Here is a 20,201-nt window from a genome sequence, read left to right as displayed (position 1 = left end):
TATATCTGGTAGTGGGGCACACAAAGAAAAGACCAACCGACTTCGAGAGTTGACAATGACTCTATACCATTTAGATTACAAAAGTAACAGGAATCTTTTCTCAAGAAAGATTCGGCCATTATATCCTCTTTCTGAAGGGTCCAAAACAAGAATTTGAAAGGAAATTGACTAATGTGCGACCACAGATTCAAAGCTCCCAAACATAGCCTTAATGTACGAATTGAGAACATAGATGAAAGTACACGTGTAGATGATTGAGCAAGAGTTGGACTTTTAGATGTTCCTAATCCTACCTTTAGTCTGCTATTTCATCAAAATCTCTCTCTCTCTCTCTCTCTCTCTCTCTCTCATGCACGCGCGTGAAACAGAGTGTGCCTGCGTGAACATACACTATTATAAGAAAAACAATATGTAAACTTCTGATTCAGTCATTGTTACTCATGATTTGTTTGATAATGGTTGCATGTAGCCTAACCTAGCAATAGTAACATCAACAATACAAGAACAATGATTTAGTAATAGAAAGTCTCGTATATCACAATTACCATTGGGGGAAAAAGAAAACAAAATAGGAAGAAAGGCAACAATTCACACCACATAGCAATGGACCCGCCTCAGCACATGGGGGTGTGATGGTCATAAAAATCCTTTCTTTCCATCTGTCAGAAATGCTGAGGAATTTCAGCTGTGAAAGTATCACGATTGGATCTTTTGAATTTTCCCATATACATATATCAATCAGCATCTTAAGCAAAGACAATATAGACAGAGATGCAGGAGGCTATATATGATCAAACTCGGAACACTAATAGAAATTCGGATGAGCCTTTTCTCATCTTCATAGGGCAGAGCAGTATCTTACCACCATTTTGCCTCTTTTCACTTTTTCTTGTCAGCCACAGAGAGGAGCTCGAAATTCCTCAGGTCATCCCGGGAGGTTCTTGATGCTAGATTCCGGGAGAGACTCAAGGGCTTTCCATCGTAGCCGGGTTGGACACGCTGCGTTGTTAACGGACGGCTGGAACCTGATGTGGCCCGGGATGTGGTTCGACTGTGGTCCCCAGCATCACCCGAGGAGCTGGGCCTGCTGCTGGATGCAACTGCTTTCTTTGAGGTGCTTCCGTTTCTGGATGTTGAAGGTTGTCCTCTTTCAGCATCTGACACCTGAAAGTTTTCAACATTTCCAATACTTAATCATCTGGCCAACTACCATCGATTTAGATCAAGTAGTGGTCTCACCAGAGCATTATCAGCAGTGTCAACGAGAAAAGTATCACAAATACCAGAAAGAAATAATGCCCAATATCTGAACAATGTACCCGATATACAGTGAACCGGCCAAAGGCTGAAACAAACTCGAGCCTGGTTACCGGAAGTCAGGTTTTAGATGATTTGCTCATGATCATGGGCATAGAAGCAATTTCAGACAGGACGACCTGGACACTTAGACCTAGTCAGAGAATTTTCTGTCCACAGATCTGAGCGGCCACCAACTTTGAATTTGATAAAAGAAATTGACAAACCAATGAGTCCAAGAAGACGCTTCTCATGACAAAGGCTAATTAACTCTGATATAAGTTGCATCTGCTGAAGGGGTGAAAATAACAAAACATGGCTTAATACAGCAAAGTATTGCTCCAACTAGACGAAACCCATGAAATAACTCAGGATCCTAGATACCACGGCAACAAACAGTATACAAGCGCATAAGAGCAACCTTTTATTTACTTCTATGTAAACATATTCCTTACCACATCTTTGGATCCTGGAGGCACATCAACTTCTAAACCCTTCTGTTTGGAATGATCAGTAAGTTGACCCAAACCTGCACTGTTTCTGCGAGCAAATGCCTCAACTGCACCTGAAAATCTATCACGAATTTCCTGTCCAACTGGAAATGAAATAGGAGTCAAAGAAACCATGGCATTGCAAAGCATCCAAAGAGGAATTTTGTTGACTGTGAAATAAAACACAAGCTCAAGTTCAACCTGATGTTCTTTCTGTTCTTTCACCTGATGGGCCAACAGCTGCACCACTTTTTCCAGTATTTTGTGATGGCTGCAAAAGTACAAAGCAGATAAGCACAACCAGAACAATGGGAAACAAGAGTTTATGCAAACTACAGCTCGGAGGTTGGAAGCACTTACACGTGATCTTGAATTTGAGCCAATCTGTGGGTATTTCAGTATCGTCCAATCAAACACATAATCAAATTGGAAACCTACATCATTTAAATAATGTCAGTAATTTGATCCTAGAGATGCCTATTTTACATTATCAAGGAATCAGCATGATGTACAGACAAACAAATAGCATCAACCATAGAGTAGAATTACCTTCTCGAATAAAGAGATCACGGAATAGTCTCTTTAAATAGGAGTAATCTGGCTTGTCTTCAAATCGCAAGGACCGGCAATAGTGGAAGTATGATATAAATTCCGATGGATAAGATTTGCAAAGAACCTGTTCAGGAATCACACCAATAATTCATGATGATCTAACAGAACTGATTATCTGAGTACACTTGGGAGTTCACCCAAGTGTATCCCATCAATCAAATTAAGCAATGGGACAAACAACCCTGCTCAGGAGATTGTAGCCCTCCCACCAGGGTCAATGTGACTTGAAAAGCCAAGTTGCCAGATCACAAGAGACTGATCCAGACTGCATATTAACTGATTCAATATGAAGTTATTTTCATGATTCATACTTCAAATTTTGTGCACGTTTTAGTAACAATCCAGGTAGAATGACCAAGTGCATGCATGAAACTGTGGCATGTACAAAACCATACCTCTACGGGTGTTAACATCTTCTTCTCACTTATCTTATCATACTTCTGCTTCTTAGTTCCAGCTTTTAGACCTTGCCATGGGAGGCTGACATGGAAAACAATAATTTAGAAAAAGAGTAAAACAATAGGAAGAACCACAACAAGGTAAATGTTGATGTTAAGTTTCAGTAGTCACCTTCCCCTCAAGAAGTACATAAGCACATAACCAAGAGACTCTAGATCATCTCGCCTACTTTGCTCTAATAGATAAAAAAGGAAAATATGAGCCACGACAAACAGAGAACCTAGAAAAAATAATCCAAATATGAAAATACCACAAAGCATGATCATGCTTCAAACTCACCTACTCCTAAGTGAGTGTTAACACTGGCATAGCGAGCTGTTCCAGTAAGGTTCTTGTTTTCCCTGCAATGTATAATTAAGCCTTATGCTGAAAATGGAGAAGGCATAAACAAGAGAAAGGAATTACAGAAAACAGACGAAGCAACAACCACCCACTTTCCACTTTTCCGTCCTCAAATCAGACAAAGATTCACATGCGTGAATATGTGTGAGAGAGAGAGATTCAGATACATGCTTTCAATATACCCAATAAAACTCAACCAAGTATGCTTTCCCAAGATGCATTTTCACATCCCTCGCCCGTTCTATCACATGAAAAGAAGTCCAAATGGCCACAATTAGGAAACTTCAAAGGAGAAGAATTTCCACCATAAAAGTCTCCCAGCACAAAGGAAAAGGCCTAATCTTTACATGTATGTCAGAAGCAGATTTTCAAGATACTCAACTCTTAGGTAATATTTTTAAATTTATTTCAGAAGAACTTTTATACATGAAATATGAAAAACAAATTTTACAAAAATCTCACATTAAAAACCAAGAAGCTTATTAAGATGTTGATGCATAGACACACAAGTAAAAAAAATGAAAAAGAAAAGATGTTCCCCTTAACATAAGAAGAGAAAATATTATACAGAAAATGATGCAAACCGAAAGCAGCATCCAGGAAACAGAAATGAACAGAGAAAAGGATTACCAAATAAAAAATAAGAGCTACCTGTATGGTATGTGCTTGTGAGTTGTAAGGTCCCTGTATTTTTTTGCCAAGCCAAAGTCTATTATGTATACCTGCATCAGACAGCACATAACAACAATGGGTTCTTATAACAGTCAAAACATCAAAAGGAACACTATGATAGAGAAGTACCAAAGTTGAATGGCTCAGCAAAATTAACATGGAAATAATCGCAAAACTGAAATCTGAAGATGGAACCAAGGAATCAAACAACCCTTTTTTTTTTGCAGCCATAACATCCTAAACAAAACAAACCACAGCCCCCTGTGGGAAATTTTTTTCCACAGATATAGCATCTTAAAAAAGATACGAAAGCCCTTGTTGCAACTTTATGCAACAAGTTTATGCATCTCTTAGCAGTGCAAAGACCAGGATAGAAACACTATACATACAACTCTTAAGTACCACACGATCAGAAAAGGGAAAGATCATACTTATGCACTCCACATAGTGGATGGGCCAGAAAGCCGACAATCTCAATCAACATTAAATTGGGAAGAGCAAAGGAGAGTTTTATGCTCTAATGGATGTAATGACCAAACACATTTCCGGATATGGTAGAAGCTTACAAGGATTTCTAGCATATATTTGACTATAAATGCAAAATGATAAACAGAAAGATAGGTAATTTGTTATTTCACCTACGTTTCCATTTCCATTGTTGTCCTAAAATGGAATTACAAGCCAAATATCCCTTGTTTACAAGAAACAGGGAGATACAAATCCCATAGCACAAGATTGTTGCAACAAGGAACTCATCATACTCATCCAGATACTTTTCTGTCTTCTCCTACCTATTGTTTGTTGTTAATACTATTTGTTACATGTTCCACATCTTGCATCTCTTATATTGGAGCAACCAAGTTGAACTTAGTCTTCACTGTAGTCTTTTGTGTGTTAGATATAAAAAAATGCTTACTTAGTATGCTCTAAGCATATAGGTAAATAAGTGGAAATCAACTCTTGATATGTGGGAGTGGGTTCATAACCCAAATCAAGAAACAGACATATGAAAAGATAGCACTATTTGTAAATTTAGCAAAAAGTCAGCTTGTTTAAACAGTTATTTCTGAATTTTAACATGATAGGCAAATTCCTGCCAGCTTTAGTGTGGTGAAGAATCAAAACAGAATGGTTCCACGCACTCAAAACAAAGAGGGGTGTCGCCTCCTACTAAAATCCTGGTTTTTGCAACTGTTAAGTTCATGTATTTCAAAAAATGAAATGCCTATCAGCTTCAAAATGGCCAGACCTGTTTCTGATAGAGGTAGCACAACATTTACCAATGTCATTTTAATAGAATACCATTATGACTTAAAAGAAATTCTTGATGGCATTGTGCATTGAAACCTAAAAATTCAAACTCATGGACACTTTCTTGATATTATAAAAATGAATATAATGTTGAAATATTAGGAAAAAACTGCATTTCTCATCGAAGTGGGTTTCTAGCAAATATTGCTACATCAATGATAAGTTCAAGAAATTAAAAAAATTTAGAGTATTTCCAAAATACTTTTTTTTTAATGTATGTGTTTGTATTCTGCCAAGATTTTCTCACTAAAACCAACTTCTATAAATCGCTCAAGAAATTCCCTGGCTAAGCATATCCCAGTGACAATATTCTTGATCATGATTATGCAGATAATAACTTCAGACGACAATAGATTAAGCTATCTGTATTATAGCGGTTGGCAATCATAAGCTCTCCAAGAAGACAAACTAATCAGATCTTTCACATTCACCAATGCTTAATGAACCATCAGGGTCCTCAAGACTTTAGGCCATATGTTGCATTGTTCACTTGTAACCATTGATTTTAATAAATATAGCAAGAACAGCTTATCAAGGCCATAGGATCATGAAACATCAATAAGATGCCAAACAAGATAATGTCTAACAATTATTAGATGTAAAAACGCCAAAGCATCATCTTGGAAAGCTGAAACATGCTAAAAATGTGTAAGACCATTACCTGATTTGCTTTCCTCCCCAAACCCATGAGGAAGTTGTCTGGCTTAATATCCCGATGAAGGAAACCTCTTGAATGAACATATTCAATTCGATTGATCTAAATCAAAATAGATATGATAGGAAATTCAAACTCCCACAGACAAATGGTGCAGCCAGACAAGATGTTTAATAAATGAATTGACAATTCAAGTAGTTCCATTGCAAAATCACATAATAGAAGAGAACAGTTACTTACTAGTTGATCTGCAAGCATCAGTACAGTTTTTAGTGTGAACTTTCGGTTGCAATAGTTGAATAAGTCTTCAAGACTTGGTCCAAGAAGATCAATAACCATTACATTGTACTCACCCTCCACACCGAACCATTTCAGGTTGGGAATGCCCGCTTCATTTTTAAAAACAGAAAATCATATGGTTGTGAACTAGGCTTAATAAAAGAACTGGATAAGGTAGAAGGGTACTCACTTCCTCCCTGAAGAAGGATATACAATTTAGATTCATAGTGAAGTTGGGGATGCTTAGTCTTCACAGATTCCTATAAGGTACAAAAGAGGTGAACTCTTTTAGAGGACATACAGCACATAAAACTGATGATTACAAGATAGCGACCAAACATACACTTCATTCCACAAGCACAGTATGCATTCACAGTGAAGGGGAAAAAACTCAATGCAGGGACTTAATGGAGATGTGAAGGTACAAAACAAATTTTGGAGGTAACCTATCAGGCCAGCATTTACATGTAATGAATTTGCAATATACAGGAGGAAGAAGGAATTATAGCAAGTTATACCGTCACAGTATAAGGACATAAAGGCCCTGATCAAAATATCTTCGCTTTTCTATCCCCCACACCCTTTTTTGAGATAGAAAATGATAAGAATTTGATCCCCATTCCCATGGCTAAACTTGAGACATTCTACTAATCAAATCGATAACAGAGTTTAGATGAATGGAAATTAACAGAATATGATTCTCTTTTGTATATCAGGTTTAAAAGTTATAACTATACACAAATTAATAAAGCCTCTACTGAACAGAGTCCCAGTGGCCAATAAAATCCTCATATCAAATTTTAGAAGAAACAAACAAGAAGAAGAGTATGCCATTTCTCATAAAGAACAATGCACCGGATTGTTTGAAGTATTATTTTTATAATTTTTCTTTCTTTTCTTTCTTTTGTCCAAATTTCTTCTACTTTATCATGACATGACCACCCACAATATAAAATTTCCAATTGTTCACTCGCAACAGTTCTTCCTCACAAATAATTCAGCATAAAAATATCAAATACACGAGAGAGCAAGAAAGAAAGAAGAAACTCTTGGGAGCAGAAAATGCAGCCAAATCCCAAAGCTAAAGTACCACCCATTCTTAGATAATCACACCCTTATAAATTGGCCATATAACAACAGAAATAATTGCTAGGAGAAACTACAAGCAGACCCCCTGCCAAATCATAACCATCCACCGAAAAAAAAAAATGAGAGAGAGAGAGAGAGCACCAGCTTAATAGCCACTTCTTCTCCCGTCTGAATGTTAAGACCTGCAATAAATTCCATCACCCAAATCCCCAAATATATTAGGCCTTTCATCTGAATAAAAAAGATGAGACCCTAATCCTACAATCATCAACAATCTTAAATCTTTCAACAATTCATACCAGATAGCATTTTCCTCTCGATGGAAATTCACTCAACGGAATGAGAAAAAAAAAAGAAATCGAATAATATTTGAAATGAAAAAACCTAAATTAATAATCCAAGAACAGAGATACCAAAATTCTCAAAAAAGAAAAAACAAAAGACCATCAACGAAAACATACCTAGATAAAGCTCGCCAAAAGATCCACTTCCGATCTTCCTGCCGAGCCTAAACCTGCCGCCAATCACGTGCTCCATATCGCCCAAATCGAACGCACCCTAGCCCAAACAGCTCGAAACAGACGACGTTACCCAAAAGCCCCTTCTACCACGCCTTCTCCTTCGAATACGAACAAGAAACCCCTAATTCTACACACTAGAAACCAGAAAAGCTAATTTCCTGAAAGGCTCAACGAGTTCCCGCCCATCGAAGACCGATAAGGATGCCAAACACCCAGAAAGAAACCCAAGTCACGGTTCTTCAAAGCCCCCAAACACAAGGACACCCATCACCGACACGCCAAGAACTTCAATTTCCCTCCTTCTAGACGACCGAAACCCTAATTCTGCTGCTGACGAAAGATCCAATCTACGAAACACCATCACAATCGGAACCCTAGAAACACAAATCGGACACCCAAACACGATCTTTCCTAACAGGGGAACGTTCAGGGGAAACTATAGGGAAAAAAAAAAGAAAATATAGGGACGAGAGGCAACAGAGAGAGAAACCCTCCGAAGAACACGATCTTGCCCCGAAATTTGATCGAATATCTCGCGCATCTTATTCTTATGTGGCGGTAGGGAAAATAAAAGAATTATCAAGAAATTAAGAAACAGAAAATAATGAGAACAAAATTAATAGAAATATAAGTATTACATGTAATCAACTTCAGAGAGAAAGAGAGAGGATAAAATCAGGAGTTGGTGAATATGTGTGCAATGTTGTTGTTGGTGGTGTTGGGTTTAGAGAGATAGGGGAAGAGAGAGAGTGTGTGTATTGTTGGTGTTGGTGGTGGTAATGGTGTTGGGTTTAGAGAGAGAAAGGAAAAGGGGAAGAGAGAGAGAGAGAGAGAGAGTTGTTGAAGATGCTGGTGGTGGTAGGGGGTTTAGAGGGAGAAAGAGAGAAGGGGTTGGAGGTCTTCTCTATTCTTCCCTTGGGTTCCTCCCCCTCTCTCTCTCTCTCTCTCCTCTTTTTTTTTGTTGGGTGGTGGTGGTGTAATTGAAAGTGGGGAGAACGAATGAAGGGCGAAGCGCTCGAATCTCGAATTTGGTAAAACCGATTGGACACGTTGGCATCCCTAACTCCCAAGGCAAACCTACTTTTTTGGGCTTCCCTTAACCTGCTTTCCTAGTCTTGCCCTCTCTCTCTCTCATCTTTTTGTGTGAGCATAATTTCATTCTCGCATCTTTTTGTGTCAGCATAAATGCTCTCTCTCTCTCTCTCTAAACTTGAAATGCTGTTCTCTCTAAGCTTGAGTAGGAATAACAAAATCTGACCAGACCAGCCACCCCGCTTCTTAGCCGGGTTAGGGTTTAGTTTAAACGGGTTCGTGTAGTAAACGGGTCGACCCGCCTAACCCATTTATTAAACGGGTCGTGTTCGTCTTAGGGGTACGCCAACCCGTTTAATAAACGGGTTAGGCGGGTGGGTCAACCCGTTTACGCTAACTTGCAACCCACAACCCGTTTATATATATATATTAACTTATCTAACCCTAACTCCTAACGGGTCGGGTCAATCCGTTTACACGAACCCATCAACCCGCAGCCCGAGACCTCTCCACTCCAGTGGTGGTGTGCACCTGTGCGGTTATCGTGTCTATGTTATAGGGTCAACTCGTTTAATAAATGGGTCGCCGTGTCGTGTAATCATGTCATGTCGACCCGACCCATTTATTAAACGGGTTAACTGTGTCATGTCGGGTTACCCGTTTAATAAACGGGTCGTGTTCGTGTTGAGGTATTTTGACCCGCCAACTGGTCAACCCGCTAGCCCGACCCGATTGCCACCCCTACTTGTGTGTATGATTTGGTGAGTACCCAAATCCCTACCAATGCGGTTTCTTAGCAACAATACCATTTTGATGAACACCCACAAGGTTGGCTTTTGACTTCTTCAATGGATAGAGAACCCCAAACATAGTCATTGCAAAACAAAGGTCAATGGTCCCCCCTGACCTATCCCATTAGAGACTACACGGCCCAAGTTTCAAGCATAATTCATCTTGGTAGCCCTACACAGTTGAAAGTGATTACATTATATCCTAATTGTAGGCCCAGGTAATGCCTGGTTGGCTCTTTATCATATTCAATTTGTGTTTAAATATCAGCCCGTGAAGCAACATCCTGCTGGGGACCTTTTTCCAGGTTTTATCTCTATGATACAGTGGCATGCCATTTTGGTTGCGTGTCTTTAGAGGCATGACACGACACGACACCTACGCACATTATGTCATTGTATTTAATAGTTTTTAAATGATTTTAACAACCATTTAATAGAAGTGTTAGTGTATTCTATTTAAAACAATTATGAACGCATAAAACGATGTTTCAGATGAACCAACGCAGTGAAAAAACGGGAATCACCGACAGTTGCTTGGAAACGTGTGATGACCAAACTTTTGGTCTGACACGATGAAGTGCGCAAGATCAAAGTCCTTGCTCTGATACCATGCAGAAAAACGAAGAATAGGAGAAGATCAAAGAGATGATAGTTTCATTAAAGTTTTCTTAACTATAGGTTGTTACAAAGAGGACATAAAATACAACTTACATGTGTCGGCCAAAACAGGATAACTTTTATCAGATGAACCCACGAATACACAAGTAATAACTCATTATTGAGTTATCTAAAATAATTAATGCACAAATGTAACTCGTTATCGAGTTATCTAAAATAACTAACACACAAATGTAGGACAACTCATTATCCACATATGTAGATGAAACTAATATCAAAATATGGGATAACTCGTTATCAATGGTATCTAAATTAACTAATATCCACATATGTAGATGATAACGAGTTATCTAAAGCAACTAATATGGTGAAATTGCTAATCTCACCCAACGTTTGACAGGATTCGCTCTCAGTGTGAACGGAGGCTCTTCTTATCTGGTAGGAACATGTCCACGTTCAAAACCCAATGGTATAGTTGTATAACTGGTAGGGGTTTGCCTAACTCCATCTTGCCTTAAAAAAAAAAACCTCGAAGCTGACGTTTGGTATACTCTCTGCTGATCATTGGGGATTTGGGCTTTTTACACCAATGAACTTGCGAGTGAGTGAGGTGGTTTTCTCTTGTTATCCAAAAAGAGAAAAGGAAAAAAAGGTTGGAAAAACCATATTAAGTGTGACCATCATCAGGAAATCCAATGAAGAAACGGTGGGGAGGCATGATTTTGTTTACATTTCACGTGTATCAGAAAAGAAGAATAAAAATAAATACTCTTTTTTTAGATAATTCATGAGAAAAAAAACCCTGGCTGACTTCCAGTTGGTAAAACCGTTGAGGTCCCTCCTACCCACCCATCAGAGAGTACACCCAGCTTGGACCTTGCAGTAAAACTTTCATGTGCAAATGATGGCATGTAGTATTTCTTTAGTAATTGTTACCCAATAATGGGATTGCTTCCTCACCAAAAGCTAAGAGGAGGCACTCTAATTAATGCATTGGACACCAATGGTTTGAATTCATGAAAGGCACTCTAATGGGACGTTTGTTTAAGCTATGAGAAAGGAACTCTGAGGCATTTGTTTCGTGCTCTTCCCTGTGTAAGAGAACCGCTTTCGTAAGAAAGAAGATTGGTTTCTTATGGAGGTTAAAACAAACATGTCCATGAAAAATATGTAGTGAAGCCCACATATTTCTTAGGAAAACTGACCCACAACTCCTCAATAAGGAAATACTTTGCCTCCTAGACATCCCTTTTTGCTTCCCTTGGGTGGGAGTATAACAAATGACCCTACATGAAAGGGCATGCAGCTCTAGAAGGGCATTCCCTGCATAAAACCGTAGTTCTGACTGCACTGCCACGCAAGCTGACCACTTTTCCACAAAGCGTGTTTATTTCACATCTTGCAGGAAAACAACCATTGTTTCTGTGGAAAATGAGTGTTTTCTTGTGAAACAAAACAGGATATGGGTGTTAAGATAGCTGATCCAAATCCAGGACCATAGTCCAAAGAAGCTTATTCCCCACATCAGGAAGAGTCCAAATGTAAAGAGACTCATCCCAATGTGAAGTCTCTTAGAGTGACAACGCCTCTCAAGATTCCTCACAATGAGAAGACTTCTAACGTGAAGGCGTCCTCCCAACACTAAGAGATTCTCTGCTGGAAGGACTTTTTCCAATTGTAACTCTAATGTGGAAAACCAAATCAATATGAATTCGTGGTTGGAAATTGCAGAGTGCTTCTTAGGATGTCTAGAGAGAGAGAGAGAGAGAGAGAGAGAGAGAGAGAGAGAGCTTAGGTCTTGCCTGACAGAACCAAGTTAATTGTGTGTTCTTGTGAGTGTGTGATCTATTTTCAAATGCATGTGTTTCCTTTCTATAGAAAATGCATATAAGAATTCTAAACTGTGTTTTGTTTTTCAATAGCATAAACTACAAATTCTTTTTCCTGTTAGAGATTGAAGAACTAACATTTTGGTAAATATTTGAATGCCATTGAAAATCCATAATTTCTTGCATTCCAGAAATTTTACTACCGGGGGAACATAGAGATTAGGTGGGTGTTTGTTTCATGCCTTTTCCATGAAAGAAGTTTTTTCATAGGAAATAGCTTTTTTACTAAAAAGGGTGAAATGATCATGTTCATGAGAAATACGTGATGGGATCCACATAATAAATGCAAAAAAACAACTTGCCTGCTGAATTGGTTCATAGCACTATCCATGCTGCGTCCCACACGCAACCAGCACCATTGGGGGCATGAGCACTCCACTCCTTGGCTAATTACTTATCGATGACCGCTCCAATGCCTTTGTTGTGCGAAAGAGAAGACAATTTTTACTAGTGGGGTAACATAAAGATTTTTATGTTTCATGCCCTTTCCTACCAAAGAAAATTTCTTTCATAATAAATATAATTTCTTTCCTTCAAGAGGTGAAACAAACATGTACACAAGAAATAACTTTCTTGTCATAATGGGTTCATACTAGGGGTGGCAATCGGGTCGGGTTGGCGGGTTAGCATACCTCAACCCGAACCCGACCTGTTTATTAAACGGGTCGGCTGTGGCAAATACGAACCCGACCCGTTTAATAAACGGGTAACCCGACACGACCCGCCAACCCATTTAATAAATGGGTTGGGTCGGGTAAACAGGTTTTCAGGTTGGCAGGTCGGGTTGGCGGGTTGACAGATCGGGTTGGCAGGTTGGCGGGTTGGCGGGTCGGGTTGGCGGGTTGACGGGTCGGGCATACGGGTTGGCGGGTTGGCGGGTTGGTGGGTCGGGTTGGCGGGTTGACCCACCCGCCTAACCCGTTTATTAAACGGGTCAGCCGGGTTGGCGCATTGGCATACCCCCAACCCGAACCCGACCTGTTTAATAAACGGGTTACGCGGGTCAACCCGTTTATTAAACGGGTTGGCTTAAGCCCAACCCGAACCCGCCTAAGAGGCGGGTTGGCGGGTCGTGTCAGAAATTGCCACCCCTAGTCCATACTTTCCTTCATGAGAAAGCACTTTCTCTAAAAAAGTGACCCTTTCAAAGGAAAGAAGCTCCCTTTGGATGGAGGCATAACAAAAGGTTTAGGTGGGCAATTGGCCTAGCAGCCCGCTGGCCGGCTCAGCCAAACCCGCCATGGGCCGAGCTTGGGCTTATAAATTAAACTCAAGCTCAGCTCCATCCAGGCTTGTGGCCTAGCCCGGTTCATATATATGCTAAATTAAACATGTATTGGAGTTTTTTTTTTTTTTCTGACAGTATAGATGTGATATATATATATATATATTTATATTTATAACTATTTCAACTATATATTTAATATATAATATATATTTTCCATGGCCCAACTAGGCCCACAGGCCTAATGGGAGGGACACGGGCTGAGGTTTTTTCAATGGGCCGGACTGAACCGGGCAGGCTTTGACCGATCAACAGCCCAGTCCATTAACGGGCGAGGCTGGCCCGTTGCCCACCCTAACAAAAGTGATGCGCTAGTTTGGTCTATGTATTAGTGACATGACATAACACCTGACACGCTCATGACAGGCAAAAACTGATATAATTTTGAAAAAAAAAATCATCCGAATCCGAATATGAAAAAAATACTTGATATTTTAAAATATCATCTATTTTGAAAGTATTGTTTTTTCACAGCGACATTATTAAATCAAGTTTATATTTAGAAATTCCATAAATTTAATGTTTTTGTATTTTTTACATATTTTCTTATACTCTTTAAATTTAAATACACCCATATTTTTTCTAGATTTTTCTGGGAAAAAATATTAATTTATCGCAATATTTTTCTCTGCCGAGAAAATTCCGATAAGGCGCGAATTGTGGCTCCTCTCTCAGGCCAAGGCAAAATAATATCCGATTCGTATATCCACTATTCAAGCCGTGTCCGATACGCAGCCAACGGTCCGCCTCCTCGGCCAATTGCTCGCCGATGACCGCTCCAACGTCTTTGTTGTGCGAAATAGGAAAACACGACCTTGGCGACTCGTTTTCCATGACGGCGAGGGATCCCGATTTTTGGCGCGCAATTTTTGGTTTCTCCGATCCCTCTAGGGTTCTTTTTCCGATCGCCGCCGGCGATGGTTGCTCAGCAAATCTAGGGTTTTTCGGTCGTCGAGGCAATGGAGGCCTCCATAGGAGAATCAGGACGACCTAAAAGGTGCAATTTCTTTTTTTTTTCAGTTGATTATTTCGTTGCGATTCGTCTCGATTTTATGCTGAAACTTTGTTCTTTGATCTCTACTTTTTTTGTTCAGTTTCTTTCCCTCGTTTTCAGCTACGATTTTGGTTTCTTTTTGGGGGATTTTCTAGCGTTTGGATGCGTGTCTACGCTTTCTTATATAATTGGCTTCCTTGAGGTTTTTCGATTGTCTTATTCTAGGGTTTTCGTAGGAATTGAATGTTGATTCGTCGCTTTGGACATAGGATTTTGACTCCCATGCATTCCATGTGTTACAAACCTGAATTATTATTTTAGATATTATTCCTGTAGTTCACAATTTGTGTTCGATCTTTTCTTGGTATTTTGTGATGTCTAGAAAAGGAAGATTCATTCTTTTACGCAGAACAGGTAAAAGAAAGATTTTGGAATCAGGACACAAGGTTGGATTTTCACTTTGCCTTAACATACATACTGGTATACCTGTTTTAAAAGATGCCCATTCTCTTGAGATTATTGTTATATAGAATTGTCACTTCTCAAAATCTTTGTAAATATTTTGTTGTCTTTGATTTGACGTATTATAAGTCTTGTATCTGGAAGCTCCTGTCCTGTTTAATGGATGACTTACAGTTGATCACCATAGTCACAAATAACATGTTTAGAAAACAAAAGAAATAAGTAAAAAATATAAAACACACACATTTAAGATGTAAAATAAATAAAAAGTAAAGGTAACTGGTGATATCGTGATATTATCACGATATATTTAATTTTTTATACTTTTAGAATACTTTGATATTCTGCCTTTAACATCGTTTGCTGATTTTACTATTGCATTATATTTTGAAAATATCGGTGGCGTCTGTGACTAGACTTATAACAACATCTGAATTTGAAGTTTGATATTTGCTGCAGCACCAGAGGAGGCGATGCTTGCTGGAAGCCTAGAAGCACTTTATTTTGGTTGATGCAACAAGACAAGACAGAAAGTCAGGTGCAACTATTGCCAGAGAGAGTTCAAGTGTTGTGTGTATCAGATGAAGTTTCATCTAGCTCAGATCAAGAAGAAAGATATATTTCCATGTGCTGAGGTCCCCAGTGATGTGTAGAATTTCATACAGAGCGTAGAGTACTAAAAAGCAAAGAACCACTAAGCAGCAGAAGATTGAGATAACAAATAGCCCACATAACAGTTCTACTGCTGATGGTTTTCAACCTAATGCTAATTATAATTGTTAGGTCTTAATATACTAGGAGAAAGTTGTCATGTTGATAACGTAGTGCATCTTGTCATGGACACTAGAAGGCTGGCACTTCTACTAACAAATTGCATTTCTAACAAGTCGTTACAACAAGGTAAGTTACTGCATAAGCACATAATATCATGTGGTCTACAACAGGACATGTTTCTATGTAAAAAACTCATAAACCTCTACATTTCTTTAGACTGCCTTGAATCTGCAAGGCTAGTTTTCCAGAACATAGAAAACCCACTTGATATTTCACAGTGGAACAGCTTGTTGGCAGCCTACGCTAGAAATCAGATGTACAGAGAAACCCAATTGCTTTTCGAGGAACTACAGAGTATTTCCTGCATTAAACCTGATGGTTATACGTTTCCTAGTGTTCTTAAAGCATTTGGAGCACTTGGGTGTGTCCAAGATGGGAAAAAGGTTCACTGTTGTGTGATCAAAGGTGGGTTTGGGGATGTTGTTGTTGCTAGTGCTCTAGTGGGAATGTATGCCAAATCCAACCTTTTTCTTGAGGCTGGCCGAGTGTTTGATGAAATGCCTGAGAGAGATGTTCCTTCATGGAACACCGTGATGTCTTGTTATTACCAAGATGGACAGTATGAGAAGGCCCTTGATTTGTTTGACAAAATGAGAGCCTCTGGATTCAAGCCTGATTCTGTGACGTACACAACATTTTTTTCTTCATGTGCACGTCTTTCTGCATTGGAGAAGGGGAGAAGGATTCATGAGACCTTGATCAGCACTAGGTATGAGATGGATGTGTTTGTGAATTCTTCACTTGTTGATATGTATGCAAGGTGCAGGTATTTGGAGATGGCCAGGAAGGTATTTGATTTGGTGCCCAAGAAGACTGTGGTTACCTGGAATTTGATGATATCAGGCTATGCTACAAGCGGAGATTGTAATTCTTCTCTTGACCTCTTTTTCAGAATGATTATGGAAGGAGTGAGACCCACTTCAACGACTCTGAGTATTTTGCTATCACTATGCGCAAAGTCAGGTAATTTACAGTTTGGAAAGTTTGTGCATGGATACATTATCAGAAACAGAGTAGAAACAGACATTTTCAGTGATGCTGCTTTGCTTGATCTGTATCTTAAGTGTGGGATTTTGCAATATGCTCGGGACATTTTTGAGACAATGCCAAAGATAAACCGTGTTTCATGGAACGTTATGATCTCAGGACTTGTATCACGGGGATGTTATGATGAAGCTCTAAAAATCTTTGATGACATGAGAAATGATGGTGTCAAACCAGATGCTATCACTTTTGCAAGTATCCTACCAGCATGCTCACAGTTATCAGCTCTGCAGTTTGGTAAAGAAATTCACCAATATATAGTGGAGAACAAGCTTGAAAATGAGGAAATAGTAGTAGCTGCCCTTGTTGACATGTACGCGAAATGCGGGGCAGTGGATGATGCACGACGAGTTTTCGATCAGATGCCAAAAAGGGATGTTGTTTCGTGGACTACCATGATCACAGCCTACGGTTCCCATGGAAATACATTGGAAGCTCTATATCTTTTTCAGCAAATGGAGAAGTCTGAAACTAAACCAGACAGCGTCACATTCCTTGCTCTTCTTTCTGCGTGTAGTCATGGTGGACTGGTTGGTGAAGGTCGTCACTATTTCGATCAGATGAGAATTCACTATGGTATTGATCCAACTCTTGAGCACTATTCTTGTGTAATCGATCTGCTCGGTCGAGCAGGAAGGGTGCATGATGCATATGAGATCCTAAAACAAATGCCTATTCGAGCAGATATTGGGTTGCTTGGAGCTCTTTTTTCTGCTTGTAACCAGCATGGGAAGTTAGAGCTGGGTGAGGAAATTGCTAAACTTCTGCTTGAGAAGGATCCTGATGATGCCTCTACATACATCGTTCTATCAAATATGTATGCTGCAGCTGGGAGATGGGATGATGTGAGGATGGTGAGGTCAAAGATGAGAGAGAGGGGACTAAAGAAAAGCCCCGGTTGCAGCTGGATTGAAGTTGACAAGAGGATTCACACATTTTTTGTTGAAGATAAATCACATCCAGAGGCAGAACAGATATACGAATCTTTGGAAAGCCTTCTGCTGCACATGAAAAGAGAAGGATATGTTCCTAATGCTACATAGCCATGTACAATAAACTCATCACCATCTAGCTGAGGGTTTTCATGGTCATTCCATATGGCGGAAGATGGTTGAGAAATTTGCACGTGATCAACTGTTTCAATGGAGGAAGGATTTAGTCTACTGACATGAGTGTGTTAGAGGCAATCCAAGAAAATGAAGGCAACAAATAGCAGAGCGTGGGATGGTTCTTGACTCTTGAGGCATCTGTCATTGTTGTGGTGAATGAAACTGTGTTTATGGTGCCTATCTACTGCTACTTAATGACATGGAGTAATGATGGTAATCAGTTGCTGCCCATTCTAAAAAATATTGTCAGGTTACTTGTATAAGTTACACTTGGAAGGTTGATTGGGTTGACTGCAAGAGTCCATTGATGGCCCTATCCATCAAATCAGTCAAAAAGATTTCCTTCAATTTTTTTGAGTTCCTACTTTACTCCCTGGAAAGTCTAAATTCCCTTGCTGGTCCCGCCATGTGGTTCTTAGTAATTCTTTTATTATTTTTTATTTTCTCTATGGTTTTAAAGGGACAGGATCGATAGCACAGAAAAAGGTCATGTATTTACTCTTTTTTTTCAACAATTAAGATTTATGTCCATCTTATTCAGTATTTCAAAGATATTTTTTTCTTGAAAACAGTTTGGCTGATTTTTTGTATACTGTCATGATGAAAGGGTAGATCAACAAGACTTTTTTTTTTATGAGAAACACGACTGATTTGAAACAAACATTTGCTTCAATCTTCTTGAAGAACCACAGGAAACATTGACTCAACAAGCATTTGTCATATGCATCCTCAATGTCATTAGGCAAGTGTTAACCATGTTTTATTTTCATACAAATTCATACTGCCGCTCTTATATATTCATATTCAAGAGCTAATAAATCCATAATCCTCTCATTACAGTGCAAAAGGTTCACTAGAGGTGCAAAATTGTACACATTTATGAGTACTTTTACCTTCGTGTGTATCATCAACATGAATATTGTGGTTGTGATAAGTTGGTCGCTTCATTGTGCCTTATGAAGAGCTTTGCGCCTCCAAATATGCATTAAAGTCTTCCCTGGCTTTCCTAAGGCGTGGTGAAATCACTAATTTGGAAGCTGAGGGGGAACTGATGGAGAAAGAGACATTGCGAGATGTATCAACAAATCTTGGAAAAGATGATGTGCTCCTCTTTGGAACACCGCTCAACCCAGGCACCTTATCATTGCTGAGAACAAATGCAGTTGAATCCGGATAATGTGCGTCATCACCCTCCAACACATCAAAGTAGAGATTAACATGTGATCCTCCCTCATCTTCCATAATGGCAGGAGATGACCAAGATCCACATTCAAACCTTTCCAAGGAGGCCATTGTAGACATCACCATCTTATCTGCATCATAACCACTAGCCTCTTCTTTGTTATCATTCTGTTTCTTTACCTGCTTCCCCTTGGAAAGGCCCGGCTAGAACATGCACATTGCTCCGCAACTGAAGGAACTGCCTTCATCAGCATTCGATTTCTTCAACTTGGTACACCTTATCTTCTATGCTGGTGTACTCATTTTCGGCACTGCTTCTGCCACTGATGGAAGTACTGTCATCATAACGATAATTCATCCTTGATTCAGTTTCTTCAGTTTCCTCGTATCTCACCGTCTTTCCAAGTTCAAACTCATCCAAGGAATCGTATGATTTCTCGCCCATGCAACAAGATTTGCTATGTGTGAGTGAACCATGTTTCAGAAAGGACCACTTCCTCGGAGTTGATGCACTATTCATGCTCTGTAAGTGTCCACGTTTGTTACCTTTGAATGAACCATTAAATGTCCTCGGCAACGAACTGGCAGAAGAAGGTAGGCTTGTACTCTTGAAGTTGGTGAGCTTTCCGGGTGGCGGTTGTTTTTTTTATTTGAATTGCAATGGTGTATGGAAATTCATTGTAATCACAGATGTTTTCGATGATTTGGTATCAACCACAAAAAGTTCATCTTTGCCCTCTTCTTCTTCACTGATATGCATGGGAGATGGACATATGGAAGACATTCTTGAGGGATGTGTTTCAAGGGAACAATCTATATTCTCTTGTTCTTGTTCTTGTGAATACAGAGATATAGAAAACGCATATCATGCGTTAGGTAGACGTGGAAGGCATAACGTGCATGTAGTCTAAACTCTAGCATGTTCTTCTCATCACCCTTGGTTTCTTCCATTTCATTTTTTGTTATGCCTCTTATGTGTATATAACGTGCAAAAACGTATTTTTATGTCTTCTCATTTCTTCCAGAAGATGAATGATGATGATTTCGTTTGTGCAGAATCTGCAGATGAGGGGACTGAAGAATGTTTTAAATTCTAATGATTGGTTTCCCTAAGGGGGGGGGGTTATCTTTCCATACTACACAGTCCCCATCTTTCGAACTATAAGTCAAAAAGTAACACACTATCAAGTCATGATTTCTGACTTTGAATTCACATTGATATAATTTAGACTGC

General features: G+C 39.3%; 2 protein-coding genes across 2 annotated transcripts; one reads left to right on the top strand and one right to left on the bottom strand.

Moving 5' to 3' along the window:
• Positions 1–511: 511 nt before the first annotated feature.
• On the bottom strand, positions 512–8,700 carry LOC149821595 (casein kinase 1-like protein 10). Its single transcript, XM_089980961.1, has 14 exons — positions 7,668–8,700; positions 7,348–7,388; positions 6,308–6,377; positions 6,079–6,227; positions 5,845–5,940; positions 3,852–3,922; positions 3,138–3,199; positions 2,970–3,033; positions 2,795–2,879; positions 2,337–2,463; positions 2,148–2,221; positions 1,989–2,058; positions 1,752–1,891; positions 512–1,164 (listed from the first exon to the last, which is right to left on the bottom strand). Exons 1-14 carry the CDS (start codon positions 7,741–7,743, stop codon positions 880–882), a joined length of 1,410 nt encoding a protein of 469 aa, XP_089837087.1. The 5' UTR covers positions 7,744–8,700; the 3' UTR covers positions 512–879.
• A 5,544-nt stretch (positions 8,701–14,244) lies between these two features.
• On the top strand, positions 14,245–18,314 carry LOC149821594 (Tetratricopeptide repeat (TPR)-like superfamily protein). Its single transcript, XM_089980841.1, has 2 exons — positions 14,245–14,339; positions 15,258–18,314. The coding sequence occupies exon 2, from the start codon at positions 15,635–15,637 to the stop codon at positions 17,717–17,719; it is 2,085 nt and encodes a 694-aa protein (XP_089836967.1). The 5' UTR covers positions 14,245–14,339; positions 15,258–15,634; the 3' UTR covers positions 17,720–18,314.
• Positions 18,315–20,201: the final 1,887 nt, after the last annotated feature.

The sequence above is a fragment of the Nuphar pumila genome, chromosome 11 (assembly GCF_984573655.1).
Source record: "Nuphar pumila chromosome 11, dmNupPumi1.hap1.1, whole genome shotgun sequence".
In the NCBI taxonomy this organism is placed as follows: Eukaryota; Viridiplantae; Streptophyta; class Magnoliopsida; order Nymphaeales; family Nymphaeaceae; genus Nuphar; species Nuphar pumila.
Note: the sequence above shows the minus strand (reverse complement) of the source record. Positions and strands in the feature narration are given on the sequence as shown.

What these genes read in the sequence shown, in the direction of transcription:
- LOC149821594 (XM_089980841.1), top strand. Translation starts at nt 15,635, where the DNA reads ATGGACACTAGAAGGCTGGCACTTCTACTAACAAATTGCATTTCTAAC.
- LOC149821595 (XM_089980961.1), bottom strand. Translation starts at nt 7,743, where the DNA reads ATGGAGCACGTGATTGGCGGCAGGTTTAGGCTCGGCAGGAAGATCGGA. An exon ending in TAACACTCACTTAGGAGTAG is followed by an intron (nt 3,034 to 3,137) that starts GTGAGTTTGAAG and finishes TTTATCTATTAG; the next exon opens with AGCAAAGTAGGCGAGATGAT. An exon ending in ATGTACTTCTTGAGGGGAAG is followed by an intron (nt 2,880 to 2,969) that starts GTGACTACTGAA and finishes TTTCCATGTCAG; the next exon opens with CCTCCCATGGCAAGGTCTAA.